At 46.1% G+C, this 26,104-nt stretch overlaps 1 protein-coding gene across 1 annotated transcript in view; it reads left to right on the top strand.

Annotated features, from left to right (window-relative positions):
- Positions 1 to 26,104, top strand: part of PRPF6 (pre-mRNA processing factor 6) — a 594,778-nt gene that overhangs the window by 503,777 nt on the left and 64,897 nt on the right. The window contains exons 16-17 of the mRNA XM_069243240.1: positions 1,864 to 2,040; positions 10,847 to 10,980. Coding sequence (XP_069099341.1) covers positions 1,864 to 2,040; positions 10,847 to 10,980 — 311 coding nt within the window. The remainder of the gene's footprint in view (positions 1 to 1,863; positions 2,041 to 10,846; positions 10,981 to 26,104) is intronic.

Genomic DNA, 26,104 nt, shown 5'->3' with positions numbered 1-26,104 from the left:
CCACTCACTGGAGAACCCTTGGACCCTTTACAAGGTATTCACATACCACATAAAGGACTGGGTTTCTACAACATGTTTGTGCACTTGCCAGTAAAAATAAAGATTTACAAATATTGATGGATCACCACTTTTTAGTAAATAATTGTGTGTAGGGAGTTCACTGCCTGTTCAACATAACCTCTTCCCCAATTTCTCATTGGCCATTGAAAGGGAGATATTTCATCCCTGTGCATGATGGGCCCACTGGAACCGAACCAGGGTTCCAGTGGGCCAGCCGTGTCCCTACATGCCTGAGCATCTCAAGGACTGAGCCCCTCTGTGGGTTCGCCCAGACTGGCCCCCAGGCCCTGCTTGCAGCCTCTTTGTCACAAGACAATTCTCCCTTTAACCTCAACAGGGCACCTGATGCCGAAAAGAACCTCTGCACCCGGAGGCCCCACTGCCCCGAGGTGACTTGTTGGTGCTGCCTTGGACCTTGCCCCATAATTACCTTAACTCCAGAAGATTGGTCCTGTAAATTGCTGCTAATTACCCGAATGCAGTATATATGCTTTTTGCCATTGGATAAAATTACCGCATTAGCCAATACAAGTGTATTTTCTGTACTCTTCAAACCTGCTAACTTAATAAGTACTTACCCAATAATTAAGTTTTGGTGTCAAAATATAAAAAGTTATTTTTCTAAATTGGTCTTGAGTTTCTTCTTGAGTGTGTGTCCCTTTTATTGACTCTGTGTGTGTTCAACAAGTGCTTAACACTACCCACTGATAATCCTAAACTGTTCGTCTACACTATCAAAATAAAAGAGCATTTAGGGTTATTATTTTTAGCTTCTATCTACCAACAAGTGTCGTCTGTAATCTCTGCACACTGCATAGATAGCCAGCTTCCTACAAACATGACCAAGAAATTACTAAAATCTAACTGGGATAAATAAGTAGAAAAAAAATTACCAAAATCATGCACGTTATGCTGCTGTAATTTAACTTTCTCTTAGGTCTAGAACACAGCAGCCTTCTGCATTTTGATCTACAATGATCAACAAAGAAAAACACCAAATGTTTTAGTGCTGATTTTATGGAATCCTCCCTTCCTTTCCTACTCAGTCCCCTGATCCACACCAGACAGCAACTTTTACCGAGTCCCCTGCTCTACACCGGACAGCAACTTTTAACTTCATCATGAACACTTCGAAACAAAGCAGTGTACAGTGCAAAATAGCTCAACAAAAAAAGCAGAGAGTATTCCACTTTCTTAGGAAAACAATGACTTTGGCTGCTCCTATTCATAAAAAAATGTAGGAGAGAAACTCAGTGGAACATTTTGCCCTTTTCTGATATGTTTTTATTTTTGTTTTAGATGAAGGCCCAGCACTTTCACGAACAATAAAGTTTTTCAAAAACCCTGACTAAACAAGATTTGCCAAAGGCTTTGCCAATGCTTGTTTAGCATGGTGATGGGTCTTAACAAACTCCTTACTTTGCAGTCAGGGAAAGAAAAGTAAAGTGACTTATGTAACAACCTTTCTTGGGCACAGGAAATGTTAAAAGAAAGATTGTAGGATATAATTTCTTTGTAGCACACAGCAAAATGCAAATACCTGAAAATTATTTGAACACATTCAGCAGTTAGAAACTAGTTAGGCTAGTTAGACTTACACACCTGAAATCAGTATTTTGTAGGTGAGAAGTTTAGAACCTGAGACAGTGGTGGTGCTGACCTGGAGTTAGGTGGTCACACTTGGAGGAACATATCCATTGTTGTTAAAAGCTGTGTATAGTTGTTTCCTTTGCATTTTGGAGAGATGAGATGTTTGATCATAGATTTCTCTACTAGACACAATCTATACTTTGTTTTCTGCAGGTTTTTATGAAGTCAGTGAAGTTGGAGTGGGTGCTGGGGAATATTGATGCTGCTCAGGATCTATGCGAGGAAGCGTTGAAGCACTATGAGGACTTCCCCAAGCTCTGGATGATGAAGGGGCAGATTGAAGAGCAGGGCCAACAGATGGAGAAGGCTCGTGAGGCCTACAACCAAGGGGTATGTGAACAAAGTGTTAAGAGTATCTCTTTTCTGGAGGTTTGTTTGAAAGTAGCAAAGCAAAATCTACCCATGGTTTTGACTGATAGTCATCCATTGCAGTATTCGAGATTTTGGTTCGTGGTAGAGTGCAAATGTCTCTCTGGAATCAACCATTGTACCCTCTTTATGATATCATCTTAATGAAGACAAACATGTTGCTGTCAAATTCTTCATCATAGGATTTTCACTGGTATGCATGGCACTCAATAGCTATAAAGCTTGAAATCACACTGTGCTAGTACACATGCAGGTATTTAAACTCACTTTCAAACTGCATGTAGAGTCCAAAACAAGCCAAGGCACCTTTCACTAGATCATCTTATACATTCAGGGATTTTGCAGCTCGAAAGAAACCTATTTGCCGCTTGGTGTGAAGAATCGGTACTGTACTGTCTTCTGTATTTGGCAATGTCTGATTTACACTTCTCTTCCATTGAGACCCGGTTAGGAGCTATTACTACCTGTAAAGAGAGCCGTTGTTGAACTTTTTTCACCACGTCAGGAAGTCCAAATTTTGTGAAAGTCTTTTTAATAGATTTTCCCCTGATCAAATAACCTACTTCTCTTGGAAGGTAAACACTGCATTACTGTTTGATCTTCTGTTTGAACCCATGCATAAAGCCAGTTTGCAGCATTTTGTTTGCAAATTTACCTTTATAGTTGGCATTGTCATTTTTGCATTGTTCTTATGAGCCCTATACACTATTCAATAAGAGTAAGGTTGTTTTATGAACTCACCAGAATTTCTTCTTCCTAAAATCTCCGATTTCGATGTAACGTGGAGTATAAGAGGTTATTTCTCTTTCCTTTCTTCCTAGCCTCAACCGTATTTTTGGGTGTATACCATGCATTGACCATGACATCAGATTCAAATTATGTGCAATTTGTGATGACAAATTACTTAAACAACATCTGCAAACTGCACTGGCAAAGCCAATAGTTCCAAAAAAGAGATGTCTGTTGTCTTTTTGAAAGCTTTATTTCTTGCTTGTCCCCTTTACCTTTTCAGTTCATACAAAGAATATAATCAAAATGCGAAGGTTCCACCTCTCCAGTGTTGTTTTTTATGTTGCAGTTGCTTCATTAAAAAGAGAAGAATAGCTGCTTTTAAATAAATATTTGTTTTTTTTAAACGTATTGTCTTGTAAAGTGTTCTAGGATCCTGTACATAGGTGAAGTTGCTCTGTGCTCATTAATGTAGTGGAGTCACATGATGAAGAAGTAAGCTCACAAGTAACTTTTCCATTAACTCTTTGGTGCTCAGTCCTTTAACCTGTTTCTAAATGCTGATATTGACAGTTGAGTGATGTGTTTTCACATGGAAGGAAAGTGCCCAGCTGTATGTAAATTGACAAATTGAGCATGCCAGGTTTAGAACGCTGGTCTTTGAGTTGGCAATGTTACTGTTAGACTGCCTCTCCCCCAAATGAATGCTAGAGAGCCCACAAATGCTTGGGGTTATCACATCACTCAAAGTAAGTGAGAAATGAACTTATGTGGGCTGAATTAAAGGCACACAAGTATATGATTCATACTCTTTCGGGTACATCTTTATTGATCATGAGCATGTTTTTCTATCAGAGTCTCAGACTAGACTTCAGTGGCCAATGCTGCAGGCTACATATTAAGTTGCTTGGGTCACAGTCTGCACAAGTTCCGTGAAATGAGAGTACATAGTTTAACATTTCTTTGGTCTCTCAGTGCAATGATGGCTAATAATTGAGAGCTTTCAGATACAGTATACTCAATGAAGAATTAAGAAGCACTAAACTTTTAGTTATTTTCTCAACTACTTAAGGTATCCAAATTCGCATCATTTGGATCCCCAACTGAAAAAACGTAATCCCCCTGAAAAGAAAGTGTCAGAACCAGATGGCCTTTCTGAAGATTTACAATCCCCAAAAAATCACATATAAAAACCCAAAAATGGTTCTGTGATGGTATTTGCATACTAAAATGAACTTGAAGAGTGCTTGAATGCTGCTGCATCAATTCCAATTTCAAGAAGATCTCACAGCCTGTATAACACCACCCATGTAGTGAGCTACAAGGTACAATCCTTAGCGCTTAAGAAACGGTTCTTCCTGACTTGGTAAGGAAATTCAGAAAACACCTCAAAATATTTTTTTGCTCTACAAGGAGCAGAGATCAAAAGATCTTTCTCCATGTCGTCCACCCTTCACAGAGCTTTATGACAACCTGATGTCTCTCTAGAAATCTAAACTAAAACCTTTAGCCCTAGCATTGGGTCAAAGAGCAAATCAGCTCTTCAAATGTCTATATCAAACACACAATTCACTTTCATTCTTTACAATTCGCCTACCCATATGTTTATATCAAACACACAATTCACTTTCATTCTTCACAATTCGTCCACCCATATGTGAGAGTGAGATTTTTAAAACCCTATCATTGTGCAAGGAAACTAGACACTCTGAAGATAATTGGAAAGGCAAAACTAGTCTACCTAGGCCTACCTGCATTAGCATCAGTAGTCCTCATGAACACCTCACTCACGCTGTCGCTGAAGAAGTGAAACATGGGACCCGAACTTATTGTCACAAAAAAAAAAAAAAAAGAGAGGCTAACCGAGAAATCACCTCTAATTATATACCTGTCTTTGGCGTACCCTGATAAGGCCCTATAAATAATTACCTTCAAACTGTGACTGTGCTCCTTGAAAACAATGCCTACTGAACGATTTCCACTGTTGCTACTACTCTCACTGTGTATCTGAAACCATCCTTCTCAAACACAGAAGTAAACTCCTTGCTGCTTAAGACACCTGTCACGCCTGTGCTAGTCTAATACTATTGGACATGTCTGTAACATCTGACTCCATTGATCAAGGAATGCTACTTGCTCAATTGATTTTGCCAGAATAAATGGAACCATAATTACTGGATCCATCAATTCAACATGGGCTCATTGTTCTCTGATATTAAGTCCATATCTTGTGACTTTTCACTGAGTCACTGTAGGAGGCTGGACTGGCTTGTAGTGAGTACCAAGGGGTACTTGCACCTTGCACCAGGCCCAGTTATCCCTTATTAGTGTATAGGGTGTCTAGCAGCTTAGGCTGATAGATAATGGTAGCTTAGCAGAGCAGCTTAGGCTGAACTAGGAGACGTGTGAAGCTACTACAGTACCACAAGTGTCACTTGCACAATATCATAAGAAAACACAATACACTGTTATACTAAAAATAAAGGTACTTTATTTTTATGACAATATGCCAAAGTATCTTAGAGTGTACCCTCAGTGAGAGGATAGGAAATATACACAAGATATATATACACAATAGCAAAAATATGCAGTATAGTCTTAGAAAACAGTGCAAACAATGTATAGTTACAATAGGATGCAACGGGGACACATAGGGATAGGGGCAACACAAACCATATACTCCAAAAGTGGAATGCGAACCACGAATGGACCCCAAACCTATGTGACCTTGTAGAGGGTCGCTGGGACTATTAGAAAATAGTGAGAGTTAGAAAATTGGCCCTCCCCAAGACCCTGAAAAGTGAGTGCAAAGTGCACTAAAGTTCCCCTAAGGACAAAGAAGTCGTGTAAGAGGAATAATGCAGGAAAGACACAAACCAACAATGCAACAACGATGAATTTCCAATCTAGGGTACCTGTGGAACAAGGGGACCAAGTCCAAAAGTCACAAGCAAGTCGGAGATGGGCATATGCCCAGGAAATGCCAGCTGTGGGTGCAAAGAAGCTTCTACTGGACAGAAGAAGCTGAGGTTTCTGCAGGAACGAAAAGGGCTAGAGACTTCCCCTTTGGTGGACGGATCCCTCTCGCCGTGGAGAGTCGTGCAGAAGTGTTTTCCCGCCGAAAGAACGCCAACAAGCCTTGCTAGCTGCAAATCGTGCGGTTAGCGTTTTTGGACGCTGCTGCGGCCCTGGAGGGACCAGGAGGTCGCAAATTGGACCAGGAGAGAGAGGGGACGTCGAGCAAGACAAGGAGCCCTCTCAGCAGCAGGTAGCACCCGGAGAAGTGCCAGAAACAGGCACTACGAGGATGCGTGAAACGGTGCTCACCCGAAGTTACACAAAGGAGTCCCACGTCGCCGGAGACCAACTTAGAAAGTCGTGCAATGCAGGTTAGAGTGCTGTGGACCCAGGCTTGGCTGTGCACGAAGGATTTCCGCCGGAAGTGCACAGGGACCGGAGTAGCTGCAAAAGTCGCGGTTCCCAGCAATGCAGCCCAGCGAGGTGAGGCAAGGACTTACCTCCACCAAACTTGGACTGAAGAGTCACTGGACTGTGGGAGTCACTTGGACAGAGTTGCTGGATTCGAGGGACCTCGCTCGTCGTGCTGAGGAGACCCAAGGGACCGGTAATGCAGCTTTTTGGTGCCTGCGGTTGCAGGGGGAAGATTCCGTCGACCCACAGGAGATTTCTTCGGAGCTTCTAGTGCAGAGAGGAGGCAGACTACCCCCACAGCATGCACCACCAGGAAAACAGTCGAGAAGGCGGCAGGATCAGCGTTACAGATTTGCAGTAGTCGTCTTTGCTACTTTGTTGCAGTGTTGCAGGCTTCCAGCGCGGTCAGCAGTCGATTCCTTGGCAGAAGGTGAAAAGAGAGATGCAGAGGAACTCGGATGAGCTCTTGCATTCGTTATCTAAAGTTTCCCCAGAGACAGAGACCCTAAATAGCCAGAAAAGAGGGTTTGGCTACTTAGGAGAGAGGATAGGCTAGCAACACCTGAAGGAGCCTATCACAAGGAGTCTCTGACGTCACCTGGTGGCACTGGCCACTCAGAGCAGTCCAGTGTGCCAGCAGCACCTCTGTTTTCAAGATGGCAGAGGTCTGGAGCACACTGGAGGAGCTCTGGACACCTCCCAGGGGAGGTGCAGGTCAGGGGAGTGGTCACTCCCCTTTCCTTTGTCCAGTTTCGCGCCAGAGCAGGGCTAAGGGGTCCCCTGAACCGGTGTAGACTGGCTTATGCAGAATTGGGCACATCTGTGCCCAAGAAAGCATTTCCAGAGGCTGGGGGAGGCTACTCCTCCCCTGCCTTCACACCATTTTCCAAAGGGAGAGGGTGTAACACCCTCTCTCAGAGGAAGTCCTTTGTTCTGCCATCCTGGGACAAGCCTGGCTTGACCCCAGGGGGGCAGAAACCTGTCTGAGGGGTTGGCAGCAGCAGCAGCTGCAGTGAAACCCCAGGAAAGGAAGTTTGGCAGTACCAGGGTCTGTGCCACAGACCACTGGGATCATGGGATTGTGCCAACTATGCCAGGATGGCATAGAGGGGGCAATTCCATGATCATAGACATGTTACATGGCCATATTCGGAGTTACCATTGTGAAGCTACATATAGGTAGTGACCTATATGTAGTGCAGGCGTGTAATGGTGTCCCCGCACTCACAAAGTCCGGGGAATTGGCCCTGAACAATGTGGGGGCACCTTGGCTAGTGCCAGGGTGCCCTCACACTAAGTAACTTTGCACCTAACCTTTACCAGGTAAAGGTTAGACATATAGGTGACTTATAAGTTACTTAAGTGCAGTGTAAAATGGCTGTGAAATAACGTGGACGTTATTTCACTCAGGCTGCAGTGGCAGGCCTGTGTAAGAATTGTCAGAGCTCCCTATGGGTGGCAAAAGAAATGCTGCAGCCCATAGGGATCTCCTGGAACCCCAATACCCTGGGTACCTCAGTACCATATACAAGGGAATTATAAGGGTGTTCCAGTAAGCCAATGTAAATTGGTAAAATTGGTCACTAGCCTGTTACCCTGACATACACTCACAAACAGGCCAAAAGTGGGGGTAACAAGGCTAGAAAGAGGCTACTTTCTCACAGTCACTTCAGTATCATTATGATGCCTCGAATACTCACTATGCTCACAGTTTTGTTTATCACACGTGCGGACAGCACACAGTTACACTTTAAAGTGGAAGATAAGGCTGTTTGGCAAATATTACATACCCCATGGCAAGTTTAGATTTGGATGCAACAGAACTTCAGTTGTCTGGACAGCCAAAAATCTGTGACCATCCTTCTAGATTGTATAAACCCATCCTCTCTCTCCTTTGTGTAGCGAGGCTCTATGTGTGGCCAGACTACCCCAAATACCAAGGTCCTGAATCTAGCTACCTTTTTTGGCATTGATCTCTCTCCCTCCCTGACAAAGTGACTGCAGTCACCAGAAGTGCATTTGATTACCTTACTCTTCTTTGTAGAGTGTAATCCATTTTATATGTGTCCCATGAGAATTGCTTTTTCTTACATTGATAATCTTTTTTTCTGCTTGGATGTTTGCAATCACATGTTCAGTGGCCAGACACAGAATGCTTTGACTAAACTATAGAGTCCAGAATTTTGCAGCTTGACTCCTACTCAGGGTAAAACATAATCACCATATTTTTCCTGTTCTCAAGCTAAAAGATAATCACCAAATTGTTCCTGTTCTCGATTCAATCAGTTGGCCCCTGGTTCAGGATAGGAGAAAGAACACAATTGCAAAATGCTTAGTCCACACAACTCTCTCTGGTCATGTGTCAATCAAACCTGAAGAGTACTTTATCCATACCAGTTTCATAGGTGTTTGGGATAAACCTCCACTTAGCTATTATGACTTCGATCATCTAAGCTCAAAAATGTGGTGAAATAATCTTTCATGTACAAGGCTCAAAACCCTGTAATCCCTTTTTTCTCCTTAAACTTGAAACTAATTTCCTAAAACTCAAATCTGAAAACCCATCTTTTTTGGTCAGCCTACGGCTAGTTGAATCTGGACTTGGCACCAATCCACCCATCATTTCCTTGTGTGGAAAGATGAAGAAGATACACCAACTCCACTAGACTATGATTCCATCTAACAGACAACTGCAAGAAGCACCGGGTGACATGGGAATATCATTAGCAGAGTCCCCATGCAGCAGACCTGTGAACTATTTTCAGTAATTACCATTCGACATACAGCATGTGGGCTCAGCACATATGGCTTCTACCTTGCCACTCTTCCCCAAGACGTTCTATGGCAGCAGTTATGTGGTGCCCAGCACATTACAAAAACCCATAAATAAATACATAAATAGATGATCCAGACGAGCATTTGTAACGTGGTTTCCCAAAATACAAAATCACTGTGCCCTCCTTTCTCCAATAAGATGATAGTATTCAAAAGGGAAACCATTTAAATTAATTATACTGCTTTGGAGCAACTTCGTTTTGAGAACACCACAAAGCATGTCCAATACATGCTAAAGAATATTCTGTGTTGCTGATAGGCTTATTAATCATCTAGAAGTTTGATATTGTATATCGACCGTAGTATGTAGTGGCAAAACAACTTAAAACTCAATTAAAAAGGGCAGGCGGTAGAGTGCACTGTGGTGCGTGGTGTCCGTAATGTATACAAATAAAAACAAAATAGATTTTGTAGTAGCATAGAAACCAACAATATTATATGGATCAAGTTCATAGATTTTAGCAAGCATACAATCTGTGTCCAACATTTGCCCACAACAGTCAGAATTAGACATGGTCCCTTTCAGGAGAAGAGATACTTAAGGTTGCCATCTTTCACAGTTTGAGGTGATGTCAAAAGAGTGTAGGTTACACTTGAGAGCTTGGATCATAATTAAGACAGAACCAAAGCTTGAGAACCCACTGGTGCTAAGAATGAGGAGACATGAGGTTGCTCTTTAGTGTTCTCAGACACACCAATCATATAAAATAAGAAATGCTTTACATGGTTTCTATGAGGAACACAGTGGTCTTTTCAGATATACCCAAGTCCCACATGGATTATTGGGTCAACCTCTCTTTTTTAAATATTTATTTTTATCATGGCATGAGCAGCATTTATACTGGCTGCATTTTAGCCCAGTTACTGAAGCAGCGTATTTTCACTGTGCACGTATTCGTTAGGAACTTTCTCATTAGCCAGTTGTATGGATCAGTCTTAAGAGTGCTTTGGTATCAAAATGAAGATTATGTTGTCAGTTGAATCCAGGCCCTGCTGTGGTTATGGGTTCTGCACCTGAAGTAGGTCCTTCATGTTAGACCATTGCTTGAAGAGGACCTATTTAGGCAGTATAGGGTGCGTAGGCAGTGTACAGTACACTGAATTCCCAGGGCTTACATCCTGGAAAAAAGTGATACTGGGCAAACTAGTACAATGTGTATACTTGTCTGTTCCAATCTCCATATTGCCTAATTGGCTACAAGGGCCCAAACATCCTACAGAAACTTGGCCAACATAGAAATCTAGAGCTGTATGCAAATCAGGCAGGGAATGCATACACATTGAAATAACCCTTCAGTCTTTCTTTAAACAAATCTCAAAAAACCAAGATCTACTTTTTTTTCGAGAACAACTCATTGTGACTTTTCAATTTTGGTACCACTATGATACAGACGTGTACCTGAAGTTTTTAAATTAACAGCAGAGGATTTTTGCTTAACCCTAAAATGTTTATTTATGTTATAAACAAAATACCAAAATAAAAAACTATGCTTTTTAAATTCCTGTAACATTAACAATAGGTTACTGTGGGTGCTTATTAATACTCTTGGAATTCAAGTCGGGTCTCAGTTGTAGTTTCAACATTGTTGTGAGCTGTGCTGTTTCAGTACAAGGGGTACTTCGTGTTGCCAGCTTTATCCTACATCACCATACCTTCTAGGAGACAGAGGGAATGGGCTATGAAGAACATGTTGACTTGGTACTAGGTATTCTGGTGTGAGTCCTGAACAGGTTCAATATATATTCTGACTTGATCTACATTTTCCTGCAGCTGAAGAAGTGCCCTAACTCCACCCCTCTGTGGCTGCTACTGTCTAGGTTGGAGGAGAAGGTTGGCCAGCTGACGAGGGCTAGAGCCATCTTGGAGAAGTCTCGGCTAAAGAACCCAAAAAATGCAGAACTCTGGTGAGTCCATATGACTGGCTTGGAAACCTAGAGCCCAACAATCATTGAGGTGACCTTTTACAGTGCATGCTTTGTGTCCATGTCCATGTGGTAAATACCAAAAGACCAACCCTCAGGGTAGTTTGTAGCCCTTGTACTAGTCTGTGTTGAAGAGACACTCTGCATCTTGGGGCCTTTTGCCATGGTTAGTAAATTGGTAGCTCTCCAGCAGTGTACCTGCCACATGATTGAATCGATGACATCTGTGACCCAGTCGGCAAGTTAAGAGTCCCCATATAATATTATGTACAACAGTCATCTGCACTAGCATGTCTATAGCCAAACAATACTGTGTTAGAGTCCTTATTGTAAACTTTCCAAACATAACCAGGTAGGTGAATGTGCTCTGTACTCCATTCACTACAGTGGCCCACAGTCCTGATTTCTGTTGCATTCGTGTTTTGGTTAACAGAACATCTAAATTTGTTGATGGTGAACCAGCTAAAAAGAAGAAATATCCCTTGTTATCTTTTGCAAATGATCCCCATGAAGAATACTTGTGCTGACTTTACCCACATCACATGGACAAAGGAATGTAAAATAGGCCACACTGTTTCTGCCAAAACCTTTAGAGCTAGAAAGAGAAGGCTACTCTATGTTCTTTGGAAATAAAGGGTGAGTTAACTATTCAGGCAATGGTCGAAACAAGCAACCTTTTCCTTTCCTTCTGTTTTTGTGCCCAAACATGGAGCGGAATTGGGACTGGCCAACTTTTCCATGGGAATAAAAAAAAAAATACTAGTAGCACTGTTGGTTTTTAGAAGCGCGATAAGGAGTAAAGCAGTGTAACTGCATGTACTTAATGGCACAAGAATTTGCCATTCCGAGCAGAAGGAATTCTAATTTCTAATTCTGCAGGACATTTCTCCTTCATTCTGCATTTTTTTGCAATCTGGGACAGGGGGATGCAAAACCAGTGGAAATGCCTGCAGTTTTGCATGTACTTACTATGGATATATATATTATTTTTAATTATTTTACCTGCCACCATTGGGAAATCTCCGGTAAAGGTGCTCCTTCTTCAGCAGATGATTCTGTGGGGAGCACCTTTTCAAAACGTGCAAAAGCCGAAACACACAAAATTTCCAAATTTGGATATAGTAAAATGAAAGGTGCCTACTAAAACAGCTTCTTCAGAAGAATTTGCTTCCATCTCTCAAGCTCTTCCTCAGACAGGATTCAGCAAAGTCCCCCTCATTGCCTACTCTTTCAAGTGTGCAGCTTTATTTCTGCCAGAAATATAGTGTTCAATGGAATGTGTAGCTGTAGATACACATGCTTTGTATAAGTCCACCATCTAGTGTTGGGCTCGAAGTGTTACAAGTTGTTTTTCTTCAAAAAAGGTTTTTGAGTCACGAGATTGAGTGACTCCTCCTCTCGGTAATACTGTGCATGGGCATTGAGTCCTTTGTTAGATTGTTTTCTTTCCGCCGTCGGTTTGAAATGTGTTTCCTCTCGTTCTGGTGGATCTCGGTTCGGGCCTTCGGAACTTTTTCTATCTTTCTATAATACAGTCATTATTGTTTCGATTGTGTTTCTGTCTATAATTGATCCGATTAAAACTGTCGGGTCGATATTTTTCTTCTTTTTTTCTTCCCGCTCACCCTTAAAAGGGGCCTAGCCCTTTTAGGGCCCTCTTCATTATCTGGCTGATGGGACAGACTCCGTTTCGATTCTATCCTCGGTGTCATGCCAAGTTCCTCTACACCAACCAGCATTTGGTGTGCAAACTCTGCTTATCTCCTGACCATGGAAAGAAGACTTGCAACTCCTGGAGGTCGTTTAAATCAAAGAAGACTCTCCTGGACCGAAGAGCTCGTTGACTGGAAATGGCATCCAAGTCTACAAAGTACATGTAAGGAAATGCCTCCTTGGCATGGTTACCCCCTGACTTTTTGCCTTTGCTGATGCTATGTTTTGAATTGAAAGTGTGCTGAGGCCTGCCAACCAGGCCCCAGCACCAGTGTTCTTTCCCTAACCTGTACTTTTGTATCCACAATTGGCACACCCTGGCATCCCGGTAAGTCCCTTGTAACTGGTACCCCTGGTACCAAGGGCCCTGATGCCAGGGAAGGTTTCTAAGGGCTGCAGCATATCTTATGCCACCCTGGGGACCCCTCACTCAGCACAGACACACTGCTTGCCAGCTTGTGTGTGCTGGTGAGGACAAAACGAGTTAGTCGACATGGCACTCCCCTCAGGGTGCCATGCCAACCTCACACTGCCTATGCAGTATAGATAAGTCACCCCTCTAGCAGGCCTTACAGCCCTAAGGCAGGGTGCACTATACCATAGGTGAGGGCACCAGTGCATGAGCACTGTGCCCCTACAGTGTCTAAGCAAAACCTTAGACATTGTAAGTGCAGGGTAGCCATAAGAGTATATGGTCTGGGAGTCTGTCAAACACAAACTCCACAGCACCATAATGGCTACACTGAAAACTGGGAAGTTTGGTATCAAACTTCTCAGCACAATAAATGCACACTGATGCCAGTGTACATTTTATTGTAAAACACACCCCAGAGGGCACCTTAGAGGTGCCCCCTGAAACTTTAACCAACTACCTGTGTAGGCTGACTGGTTCTAGCAGCCTGCCACACTCGAGACATGTTGCTGGCCCCATGGGGAGAGTGCCTTTGTCACTCTGAGGCCAGTAACAAAGCCTGCACTGGGTGGAGATGCTAACACCTCCCCCCAGGCAGGAGCTGTAACACCTGGCGGTGAGCCTCAAAGGCTCACCCCCTTTGTTCCAGCACTGCAGGGCACTCCAGCTAGTGGAGTTGCCCGCCCCCTCCGGCCACGGCCCCACTTTTGGCGGCAAGGCCGGAGGAAATAATGAGAATAACAAGAAGGAGTCACTGGCCAGTCAGGACAGCCCCTAAGGTGTCCTGAGCTGAAGTGACTCTAACTTTTAGAAATCCTCCATCTTGCCAATGGAGGATTCCCCCAATAGGGATAGGATTGTGACCCCCTCCCCTTGGGAGGAGGCACAAAGAGGGTGTACCCACCCTCAGGGCTAGTAGCCATTGGCTACTAACTCCCCTGACCTAAACACGCCCTTAAATTTAGTATTTAAGGGCTCCCCTGAACCTAAGAATTTAGATTCCTGCAACTTACAAGAAGAAGAGGACTGCTGAGCTGAAAACCCCTGCAGAAGAAGAAAGAAGACACCAACTGCTTTGGCCCCAGTTCTACCGGCCTGTCTCCTGCCTTCCAAAGAAACCTGCTCCAGCGACGCTTTCCCCAGGACCAGCGACCTCTGAATCCTCAGAGGACTGCCCTGCTTCAAGAAAGACTAGAAACTCCCGAGGACAGCGGCCCTGTTCCAAAAAGACTGCAACTTTGTTACAGAGGAGCAGATTTAAAGACCCCTTCAATCCCCGCAAGAAGCGTGAGACTTGCAACACTGCACCCGTCGACCCCGACTTGACTGGTGGAGAACCAACACCTCAGGGAGGATCCTCCGGCGACTCCAAGACTGTGAGTAACCAAAGTTGTCCCCCCTGAGCCCCCACAGCGACGCCTGCAGAGGGAATCCCGAGGCTCCCCCTGACCGCGACTGCCTGATTCTGAAATCCCGACGGCTGGAAAAGACCCTGCACCCGCAGCCCCCAGCACCTGAAGGATCAGAACTCCAGTGCAGGAGTGACCCCCAGGAGGCCCTCTCCCTTGCCCAGGTGGTGGCTACCCCGAGGAGCCCACCCCCCCTTGCCTGCCTGCACCGCTGAAGAGACCCCTTGGTCTCCCATTGACTCCCATTGGAAACCCGACGCTTGTTTGCACACTGCACCCGGCCGCCCCCGCGCTGCTGAGGGTGTACTTTTTGTGTGGACTTGTGTCCCCCCCGGTGCCCTACAAAACCCCCCTGGTCTGCCCTCCGAAGACGCGGGTACTTACCTGCTGGCAGACCGGAACCGGGGCACCCCCTTCTCTCCATTGAAGCCTATGCGTTTTGGGCACCACTTTGAACTCTGCACCTGACCAGCCCTGAGCTGCTGGTGTGGTGACTTTGGGGTTGCTCTGAACCCCCAACGGTGGGCTACCTTGGACCCCAATCTGAACCCCGTAGGTGGTTTACTTACCTGCAAAAACTAACATTACTTTACCTCCCCCAGGAACTGTGAAAATTGCACTGTGTCCACTTTTAAAACAGCTAAATGTGTTTTATGTAAAAAGTATACATGCTATTGTAATTATTCAAAGTTCCTAGAGTATTTACCTGCAATACCTTTCAAATGAGATATTACATGTAGAATTTGAACCTGTGGTTCTTAAAATAAACTAAGAAAATATATTTTTCTATATCAAAAACCTATTGGCTTGGAATTGTCTCTGAGTGTGTGTTCCTCATTTATTGCCTGTGTGCATGTACAACAAATGCTTAACACTACTCCTCTGATAAGCCTACTGCTCGACCACACTACCACAAAATAGAGCATTAGTATTATCTCTTTTTGCCACTATCTTACCGCTAAGGGGAACCCTTGGACCTTGTGCATGCTATTCCTTACTTTGAAATAGCACATACAGAGCCAACTTCCTACAGGACACACCAGACATTTTCTGTGAGGAACACGTGCAAGAGGAGGAAGAACATAATACGCCGCTTTCCATTAGAGACTCTTTAGGAATGTGCCCTGTTTCTTGGCTTGCTTACTTACCCCCATTTTTCTGCCTGTTGTCAGTGTGTTTGACTGTGTTCACTGGGATCCTGCTAACCTGTACACCGTGATTATGCTGTCTCCCTTCTAGCTTGGTAACTACCTTTTTCCTCCCACAATTGGCATACTGGCCCCCCCATGAAAGTCCCTAGTATATGGTACCTAATTACCCAGGGCATTGTGGTACCAGGGGATCGCTTTGGGCTGCAGAAGTTAGTCTGCCACCCATAGAGAGCCCATGCAAAGGATTCTGCAGGCCTGCCATTGCAGTCTGTTTGAAACTGGTGCATGCACCCGTTTTCACTATAGGTCACCCCTATGGTAGGCCCTCTTAGCCCAGAGGGCTGGGTGCAAGTTCCTGTGCGTGAGGGCACCCCTGCACTCACAGAGGTGCCCCCACAAACTCCAGGCCCATTTTCCTGTGAGTGCGGGCGCGATTTTACGCATGTACTGGACATAGGTCACTACCTATGTCCAGCGACATAATGGTAACTCCGAACCTGGGCATGTTTGGTATCAAACATGTCGGAATCATACCCCAATACTGTTGCAAGTATTGGAAGTATGATTCCATGTACTCTGGGGGCTCCTTAGAGGACCCCCAGCATTGCTACCTCCAGTCTTACAGGGTTTTCTGGTCAGCCCAAACTGCTGCCACCCCTCAGACAGGTTTCTGCCCTCCTGTCATCTGATCAAGCCCAGGAAGGCAGAACAAAGGATTTCCTTTGGGAGAGGGAGGTAACACCCTCTCTCTTTGAAAAGGGCTTGGGAGGGGTAGCCTTCTCAAGCCACTGATATGCTTGGAAGGGCACATTCAGTTCCCTCCGTGCATAAACCAGTCCACACTAGTTCAGGGGCCCACAGCCCCTGCTCTGGTGCGAAACTGGACAATGGGAAGGGGAGTGACCACTCCCAGGTCCATCACCTACCTAGGGGTGGTGCTCAGAACTCCTCCAGATGGTTCCTGGGTTCTGCCATCTTGTTTTCAAGGTTGGCAGGGAACTCTGGGAGCATCTGAGTGGCCAGACCTGGCACGTGATGTCAGAGCCCCCTCCTGATAGGTGCCTAGGTGACCAATCCCCCTTTCAGGGCTATTTAGGGTCTCTCTCTTGGGTGGGTCCTCAGATTTGGCTTGCAAGATTCCAGCAGGACTCCTCTGCAACCGCCCCTTTGACTTCTGGCCTCTGAACTGCGTCTGGAACCTCCAGGACCCGACAAAGTTCCTCCAAGAAGAACTCTTCTGCAACATTGTTTCCAGAGCTCCTGTCAGCAATTGCAACATTTCCACTGGCTGTGCATCCACTGAGGGCAGCGGGTCTTCAGTCTGCACTAGAAGAAAGAAGGAATCTCCCTTGGAGTGAGGCGGCACTCCCCTGCATCGACAACCGGCTGCGTGGATCTCCTCTCATCCTGAGCAGCATGGGTCCTGCATCACGGGTCGTGGTCCGGAGTAGTTCTCTTGGCCCTCTATACCAGCTGGCCAACTTTGGTGGAGGTAAGCCCTTGCCTTCCCACGCAGGACAGTACCCCCGTGCACCGTGTCTCTTGCAGCTGCCAAGGCTTGTTTGCATCTCCTCCAAGGGATCTTCAGGTGATGTGTAGCTCCAGTCCCCAGCACTCCATCCTGCGACGCACAGCCCTCTGCGTGGTTCTCCTGCGGCGTGGGTTCCTTCTGCGACTCCTGTGTCCCCATCGTGTGGGACTCTTGTGGGTGCGCCCTTCGCTCCTGTGGGTCCTCTGTGTCGCTGAGGGTAACCTGTGACTCCCCCTCCTGGGTTGAATCTTCCTGGGCCTTACTGGTCCCCGGCAGCTCCACTTTTCCACTAACTGTGAATTTGCCTTTGCCAAGGCTTGTTGGTGAATTCCTGTACCGACACCCATCTGCAATCTTCACTCCAGTTTCGGACATCTTCATCCATCAGGAACTCTTCTCTGGCTTCAGGTCTGCAGTGCTGACCTGTTCTTCCTCACCATCGACTAACCCCTGCAAGTACAGCTGGGTGGATAATTCCTCCTGGACTGCACTGTGACTCTTTGACTTGGTCCCCTCTCCACAGGTCGTCTTCTCCAGGAATCCACCACTGGTCTCTTGCAGTCTTTTCTGTGTGTCTTCTTCCCCTCTACACATTCCACTTATCTAGGTGGGGGTCCTATGTTTGTATTCCATTTTGTTAGTAAATGTTTTGGGCTCCCCCTAGGGTCACTGTTGGTTATCTACATTCCGACTGTTTTCTAACCTTTTCTATGCCTATTACTGTTTGCTAGTGTAAATAATTAGTGTATTACCTCCTATTAACAGTGGTTTTGTATGAGTTTTGCATGTCTTCTAGATAAGCCTTGGCTGCTCATCCACACCTACCTCTAGAGAGCCTGGCTTCTAGACACTGCCTACACTTCACTAAGATGGAACACCTTTACCTGGTTTAAGTACCTCAAGGCCCACCACACACCAGGTCAGCTTCCTACTTTGGTGGTACAGCAGTGGGATAAATACTTGCAATTGCCTTAGCACTCTGTCACTTGGAACTTTCCACAGGAAAGACCACTTACTAGCTAGGGAATTACACTATACCTAGTTTCATGAAACAGTCTCTTGGGTTTGACTGAGAGAAGGGTCTACGCATAAACCTTACTCCAAACTTCTTTTTGGGGACTTGGAGTAGTTAGGGATCCTACACCACTCTAGGTAACTGACATGTATCCAGCAGAACACACAGCTCAGGTCATGGAGTCTTTCTATGAGGAAATTACCTTCCAAGAGCTTACTGAGCTGTGTGCAGAGAGAAAGCTGAAGGCTGGGAGGAATCCCAACAAGACTTTACTTCTGGGCCTGCTCCTCCAGGGTGACCAGGAACATTCTGGTAGCCAGGAGGAGGAGGATAAAGTAGATGCTGACCCCCCCAGTGCTAGAAGAAGAGAATGTATCTACTGAGGTGGGTCAGGACACACCCAGGGAGGATAAGACAAAACCTAGGTGCACCAACTGTCCTACTAGGAGCACTATCAGTAGTGTAAAGGGAGGCCATAACAGTAGGCCCACCTTTGTCCCTAGAGGGTTGGCTCAGAGGGTGCCCCAGAATAGGAATAGTTCCTCCTTTGCTAACTCACACATCTCCTCAGTATCTGAGAGGACCCACCGCACAAATCCAGGGGAAGATTCTGTAGATAAGGAACTCAGACAACTGAGACTGGAGGAGGCCAAGCTGAGGCAGCAACAGCTATCCCTAGACAGGGAGGCCTTGGCAGTGGAGATAGAAAGGCAGGAGTTGGGGTTAGCACGCCATGGTGGCAGCAGCAACTTGAGTTTCGGGGAGCCTAGCGTCAGGGAGGACTCTTTTGATTCGAGAAACCTTAATAAAGTTGTTCCCACTTACAAGGTGGGGGATGACATCTACAAGTGGTTCTCTGCTCTGGAGAGAGCCTGTAAAGTACATAGGGCCCTCCAGAAACAGTGGGCTGCTATCCTGTGGCTCTCCTTCTCTGATAAGGGTAGGGATAAACTCTGTGCTGTCAGAGAGGAAGGTGCTGATAATTACACTGTGTTGAAGTGTGCTCTATGGGTTGGTTTTTCTTTTACCACTGGACAATACAGGATAAAGTTCAGGGAGACCAGGAAATAATCTTCCCAGGATTGCTTTCTGAAGGCTTTGGAAGCCTGGTTACTTGGTAGCAAAGTCAGTGACTATGAGGGCTTATACAATCTTATTCTGAGAGAGCATATACTTAGCAATTGTGTGTCTGATTTGTTGCACCAGTACTTGGTAGACTCAGATCTATTCTCTCCCCAAGAATTGAAAAAGAAAGCAGACAAATGGGTCAGAACAAGTGTGAGCAGAAATGGTCACGCAGGGGGTGAGAAAGACAAGAAAAAGAAAGGAGTTAAGTCTCAGGACAAGGATGGGGACAAAACAAATCTAAAGAGTCTTCACCAGGACCACAGAATTCCTCTGGGGGTGGGTCCAAAACCTCTTCCTCTTCCCATAACAAGAAGCCTTGGTGCTATGCTTGTACAAACAAATGCCATAGGCCAGGAGACAGCTCCTGTCCTACGAAAAGCACCAAACCACCCACCACTACAGCCTCCACCTCTACCACTAGTGTCCCTAGTAACAGCAGTAGTGGTAGGTCAGGTAACAATAGCCAATCCCAGGGTATAGCTGGGCTCACTTTAGGAGGTGTGGTGGGGGCTGGCTTAGTTAGAGAGACTACTGAGGCTGTTTTAGTCTCAGATGGGGGGGGCATTGATCTTGCCACCTTGCTGCCTGTCACCTTATCATGGGTAAGTACAGGCAGCTGCCCTTAATAAATGGTGGTCAGGCAGAGGCTTATAGGGACACTGGTGCCAGTGTCACTATGGTGACTTAAAAACTGGTGACCCTTGAGCAACCTCTACTTGGTCATCAGTACCAAATGACTGATGTCCACAACAACACTGTGTGCCACCTCATGGCAGTTGTTGATTTCAGCTAGAGGGGAAGGGTACTGGCCCTAAGAAAGTTGTAGTGTCCACAGGACCTACCTGTAGAGTGTCTACTATGGAACGGCTTAGAGACTTCAGCTTGTGCTGAAGTGGAGTTGGAGGCCCATGCAGCCATGCTGGGCATCCCAGGGCCTATGTTTGCTTTAAGTAGGGCACAGGCCAAAAAGGAAACTTGGAGCCTGAAATAATGACCCAAGATGCTCCTAAAGCCAAGGGTAGAAAGTGCAAAAAGTTGACCCCTACCCCACACTCCAGTGGGGATTCCGCCTTTGAGGAGGAGGAATCCACTCCCTTGGTATAACCTACACCTGAAGAGTTGAAAGCTGACACAGCTGAACTTGAAGGTGCAGGGGGGCCTGCCAGTGAGGAGTTCAGAATGGCTCCGAAAACCTGTCCCACACTGGAAGGGTTAAGACGGCAAGCTGTCATTTGGGACACCTGTGATGTCAGTGGCACCACCAAGGTGTATTGGGAAGAGAACCTGTTATACTCCGAACCAAGGGAACCCAAAGCTGATGCCACCAGGAGGTCGGTAGTACCTCTACAGTATAGAGAATGTTTGTTGACCCTTGCTCATGACATACCACTGGAAGGTCACTTGGGGCAAAGCAAGTCTTCGGACAGACTTGTCCCACACTTTCACTGGTCCCATATGTCTGAAGATACCAAGGAGGTTTGTCGCTCCTGTGTCACCTGTCAAGCCAGGAGCAAGACAGGTGGTACCCCAAAGGTCCCCTTAATTCTACTGCCAGTGGTTGGGGTTCCCTTTGAGACTATTGGGGTGAATATTGTTGGACCCCTAGACCTGCCCACTGCCTCTGGAGACAGATTTATAGTGGTGGTGATTGACCATGCCACCAGGTTGCCAGAGGCTGTACCTCTAAGGACCACTACAACTCCTGCAGTGGCAAAAGCCCTCCTGGGAATCATTTCCCGAGTGGTCTTCCTAAAAGACGTGGTATCAGACAGAGGTACAAACTTTGTCTGCATACCTGAAGAGCATGTGGAAGGAATGTGGTGTAACTTATAATGGTTTGGTAGAGAGGTTTAAGAAAACTGTCAAGGGCAAGATCATGGGAACCTCTGAAAAACTCAGAAGGAGATGGAAGTCCTACTGCCATGCCTCTTTTTTGCCTACAGGGAGGTTCCTCACAAGTGAGTTGGCTGCAGCCCCTTTGAACTTGTGTTTGGACACCTTGTTAGGGATCCACTTGCTCTTGTAAGGGAGGGCTGGGAGCAACCTCTCAAGCCCCCTAAACAAGACATTGTGGATTATGTACTTGCCCTCAGATCCAGGATAGCTGAGTACATGAAAAAGGCCATTTACAGTCTATGCAAAGCATGTGTATCTACAGCTACACATGTGTAGGAAGTTGGCTCTGTATGTGCTATTTCAAAGTAAGGAATAGCATGCACAGAGTCCAAGGGTTCCCCTTAGAGGTAAGATAGTGGCAAAAAGAGATAATTCCAATGCTCTATTTTGTGGTAGTGTGGTCGAGCAGTAGGCTTTTCAGAGGAGTAGTGTTAAGCATTTGTTGTACATACACACAGGCAATAAATGAGGAACACACACTCAGAGACAATTCCAAGCCAATAGGTTTTTGTTATAGAAAAATATATTTTCTTAGTTTATTTTAAGAACCACAGGTTCAAATTCTACATGTAATATCTCATTTGAAAGGTATTGCAGGTAAGTACTTTAGGAACTTTGAATAATTACAATAGCACATATACTTTTTGCATAAAACACATTTAGCTGTTTTAAAAGTGGACACTGCAATTTTCACAGTTCCTGGGGGAGGTAAAGTAATGTTAGTTCTTGCAGGTAAGTAAACCACCTACGGGGTTCAGATTGGGGTCCAAGGTAGCCCACCGCTGGGGGTTCAGAGCAACCCCAAAGTCACCACACCAGCAGCTCAGGGCCGGTCAGGTGCAGAGTTCAAAGTGGTGCCCAAAACGCATAGGCTTCAAAGGAGAGAAGGGGGTGCCCCGGTTCCGGTCTGCCAGCAGGTAAGTACCCGCGTCTTCGGAGGGCAGACCAGGGGGGTTTTGTAGGGCACCGGGGGGGACACAAGTCCACACAAAAAGTACACCCTCAGCAGCGCAGGGGCGGCCGGGTGCAGTGTGCAAACAAGCGTCGGGTTTCCAATGGGAGTCAATGGGAGACCAAGGGGTCTCTTCAGCGGTGCAGGCAGGCAGGGGGGGGGGGCTCCTCGGGGTAGCCACCACCTGGGCAAGGGAGAGGGTCTCCTGGGGGTCACCCCTGCACTGGAGTTCCGATCCTTCAGGTCCTGGGGGCTGCGGGTGCAGGGTCTTTTCCAGGTGTCGGGATTTCAGAGTCAGGCAGTCGCGGTCAGGGGGAGCCTCGGGATTCCCTCTGCAGGCGTCGCTGTGGGGGCTCAGGGGGGACAACTTTGGTTACTCACAGTCTCGGAGTCGCCGGAGGGTCCTCCCTGAGGTGTTGTTTCTTCACCAGTCGAGTCGGGGTCGCCGGGTGCAGTGTTGCAAGTCTCACGCTTCTTGCGGGGATTGCAGGGGTCTTTAAATCTGCTCCTCAGGATACAAAGTTGCAGTCTTTGTTGAACAGAGCTGCTGTTCTCGGGAGTTTCTTGGTCTCTTGGAAGCAGGGCAGTCCTCTGAGGATTCAGAGGTCGCTGGTCCTGGGGAAAGCGTCGCTGGAGCAGTTTTCTTCTGAAGGCAGGAGACAGGCCGGTAGGACTGGGGCCAAAGCAGTTGGTGTCTTCTTTCTTCTTCTGCAGGGGTTTTTCAGCTCAGCAGTCCTCTTCTTCTGTAAGTTGCAGGAATCTAAGTTCCTAGGTTCAGGGGAGCCCCTAAATACTGAATTTAGGGGTGTGTTTAGGTCTGGGAGGGCAGTAGCCAATGGCTACTGTCCTTGAGGGTGGGTACACCCTCTTTGTGCCTCCTCCCTGAGGGGAGGGAGGCACATCCCTATTCCTATTGGGGAAATCCTCCTTCTACAAGATGGAGGATTTCTAAAAGTCAGAGTCACCTCAACTCAGGACACCTTAGGGGCTGTCCTGACTGGCCAGTGACTCCTCCTTGTTTTTCTCATTATCTCTCCTGGACTTGCCGCCGAAAGTGGGGGCTGGGTCCAGGGTGCGGGCATCTCCACTAGCTGGAGTGCCCTGGGGCATTGTAACACGAAGCTTGAGCCTTTGAAGCTCACTGCTAGGTGTTACAGTTCCTGCAGGGGGGAGGTGTGAAGCACCTCCACCCAGAGCAGGCTTTGTTTCTGTCCTCAGAGAGCACAAAGGCTCTCACCGCATGGGGTCAGAAACTCGTCTCTCAGCAGCAGGCTGGCACAGACCAGTCAGTCCTGCACTGAACAATTGGGTAAAATACAGGGGGCATCTCTAAGTGCCCTCTGTGTGCATTTATTAATAAATCCAACACTGGCATCAGTGTGGGTCTATTATTCTGAGAAGTTTGGTACCAAACTTCCCAGTATTCAGTGTAGCCATTATGGAGCTGTGGAGTTCGTTTTTGACAGACTCCCAGACCATATACTCTTATGGGTACCCTGCACTTACAATGTCTAAGGTTTTGCTTAGACACTGTAGGGGCATAGTGCTCATGCACCTATGCCCTCACCTGTGGTATAGTGCACCCTGCCTTAGGGCTGTAAGGCCTGCAAGAGGGGTGAATTAACTATGCCACAGGCAGTGTGAGGCTGGCATGGCACCCTGAGGGGAGTGCCATGTCGACTTAGTCATTTTCTCCCCACCAGCACACACAAGCTGGCAAGCAGTGTGTCTGTGCTGAGCGAGGGGTCCCCAGGGTGGCATAAGACATGCTGCAGCCTTTAGAGACCTTCCCTGGCCTCAGGGCCCTTAGTACCAGGGGTACCAGTTACAAGGGACTTACCTGGGTGCCAGGGTTGTGCCAATTGTGGAGACAATGGTACATTTTAGATGAAAGAACACTGGTGCTGGGGCCTGGTTAGCAGGGTCCCAGCACACTTCTCAGTCAAGTCAGCATCAGTATCAGGCAAAAAGTGGGGGGTAACTGCAACAGGGAGCCATTTCTTTACAACATGCCATTGAATGAAAAATGTGACTTACCCAGTAGACATCTGCTCGTGGCATGTAGGGCTGTAGATTCACATGTGCCCTCCCTCCTCCCCGGGAGCCTGTAGCCGTTGTAGTACCACATATTGTAAATGTGTATATACACTGCATAAACATCTCATTTCTTATATCTATCTATGTGCACATGTACACACTTTTTACGTCACCTGCCTGCGGGGAACAACTCTAACAAAGGACTCGATGCCCATGCGCAGTATTAACGAAAGGAGGAGTCACTCAATCTTGTGACTCGAAAACCTTCTTCGAAGAAAAACAACTTGTAACACTCCGAGCCCAACACTAGATGGCAGACTTATGCAAAGCATGTGAATCTGCAGCACCACATGCCACAAACAGATCCCTGCTGGGTAAGTAACATTTTCCCTACAACTGGTCTACCGTTGACCACCAAACCAAATATGACAATGTCATCTTTGATCAGTTCTTTGTCACTGCTACCCTTAACTACTGTTATAATAAAAAAGGGCAACACATTTATCCATACCAGAACCAGTGGTAATAGTCTGTAAGGTCAACAGCAGTACAATCTGGGCCACTTCTTATAAACCCACAGTTTACGGTGAAGGTTCCTCAGACTTCCATGTTAGTAGACCTATCACATTACAATTGTTCTTCCTGAATCCTATTAGACGAGAAGAAAGGACTGTTCATTCCTTATGTGTCTGATGCTGCCTCAAATTTTACCCATTGTTTGAAATAAGGACTCTCTAAACTCTCATATAAGCTTCACGTTTCCTTTAATCACCCAGGGATAGGATATTGTCTTTCCAAACAGCAAATCTCAAAATGACTCTTCAACTGTATCATGTACTGTCATGTGAAAGCTAATTGGCCATTGAAGGTAAGAGTCATGAGCTTTTCCACACAGAACGATTTTGTAGGCAGAAGACCCTCTTCATTATTTATGCTGAGCTCTCATCTGGAAGGCTCCACATCTGTTTATTAAGGTCTACTGCTTAGATATGAATTTGTGTTAAGAAACCACAGTAACTTAGCACTAAACATTAAAACGATGAAAAATAAGCAGGCAAGCTTTTATTTAAAGGCTAATTGCTGCTTGTAAAATAATTTAAAAAAATAAAAAAAAGAATTGCCTATAGAGCCCTGCACCACTTAACTTTAGAAACTGTATGAAAGCGCCACTTTTGGACATAGTTTTTCGATGGAGGTGCACTGGCTTCCTGCTAAACAGGTCCCCAGTGCACGTGCTCTTTCTCTAAAACAAAGTCAATTGTATACAATTGGCACACACTACAGTACCTCTGTAAGCCCCTAGTAAATGGTACACCTGGTACCTAGGGCCTGGGAACTAGAGAAGAACCCTAAGGGCTGCAGCATGTATTGCGCTACCTTAAAGGGACCCCCCCCCTAAAAATTATACACTGCCTGCTGTTGCAGACTACGTGTCATGGTGCAAGACATGAAAGAAAACACAACACAGGACACTCATTGGGTGTCAATCCCCAATCACTGCATCTTAGTATGTGTAAGTCACCCCTATAACAGTGTTTGGAGCCCTAAGGCGCAGGGTGCATTATACTTCATGTGTGGACGTATCTGCACTAGCAGTTATGCCCTTGTAATGTCTAGTTCAATTACTAAATGTTGCAAGTGAACAGGGAAGCCATCTTAAGGTATGTACTGGACCCTGGTCATTACGAGCTGCCCAGCCACATAATGGCTTCATCGAAACCTATGGTGTTTGGTATCAAACACCTCATCATAATAAATCCAAACTGATGCCAGTCTTGGATCTATTATAACATGCACCCAGAGGGCACCCTAGAGGAACCCTCTTAAACCTACCAGACCCTTAGTGCACTGACTGCCTGGTA

Source organism: Pleurodeles waltl, chromosome 7 (assembly GCF_031143425.1).
Source record: "Pleurodeles waltl isolate 20211129_DDA chromosome 7, aPleWal1.hap1.20221129, whole genome shotgun sequence".
Classification (NCBI taxonomy): domain Eukaryota; kingdom Metazoa; phylum Chordata; class Amphibia; order Caudata; family Salamandridae; genus Pleurodeles; species Pleurodeles waltl.
This window is presented reverse-complemented; position numbering and strand designations above follow the sequence as displayed.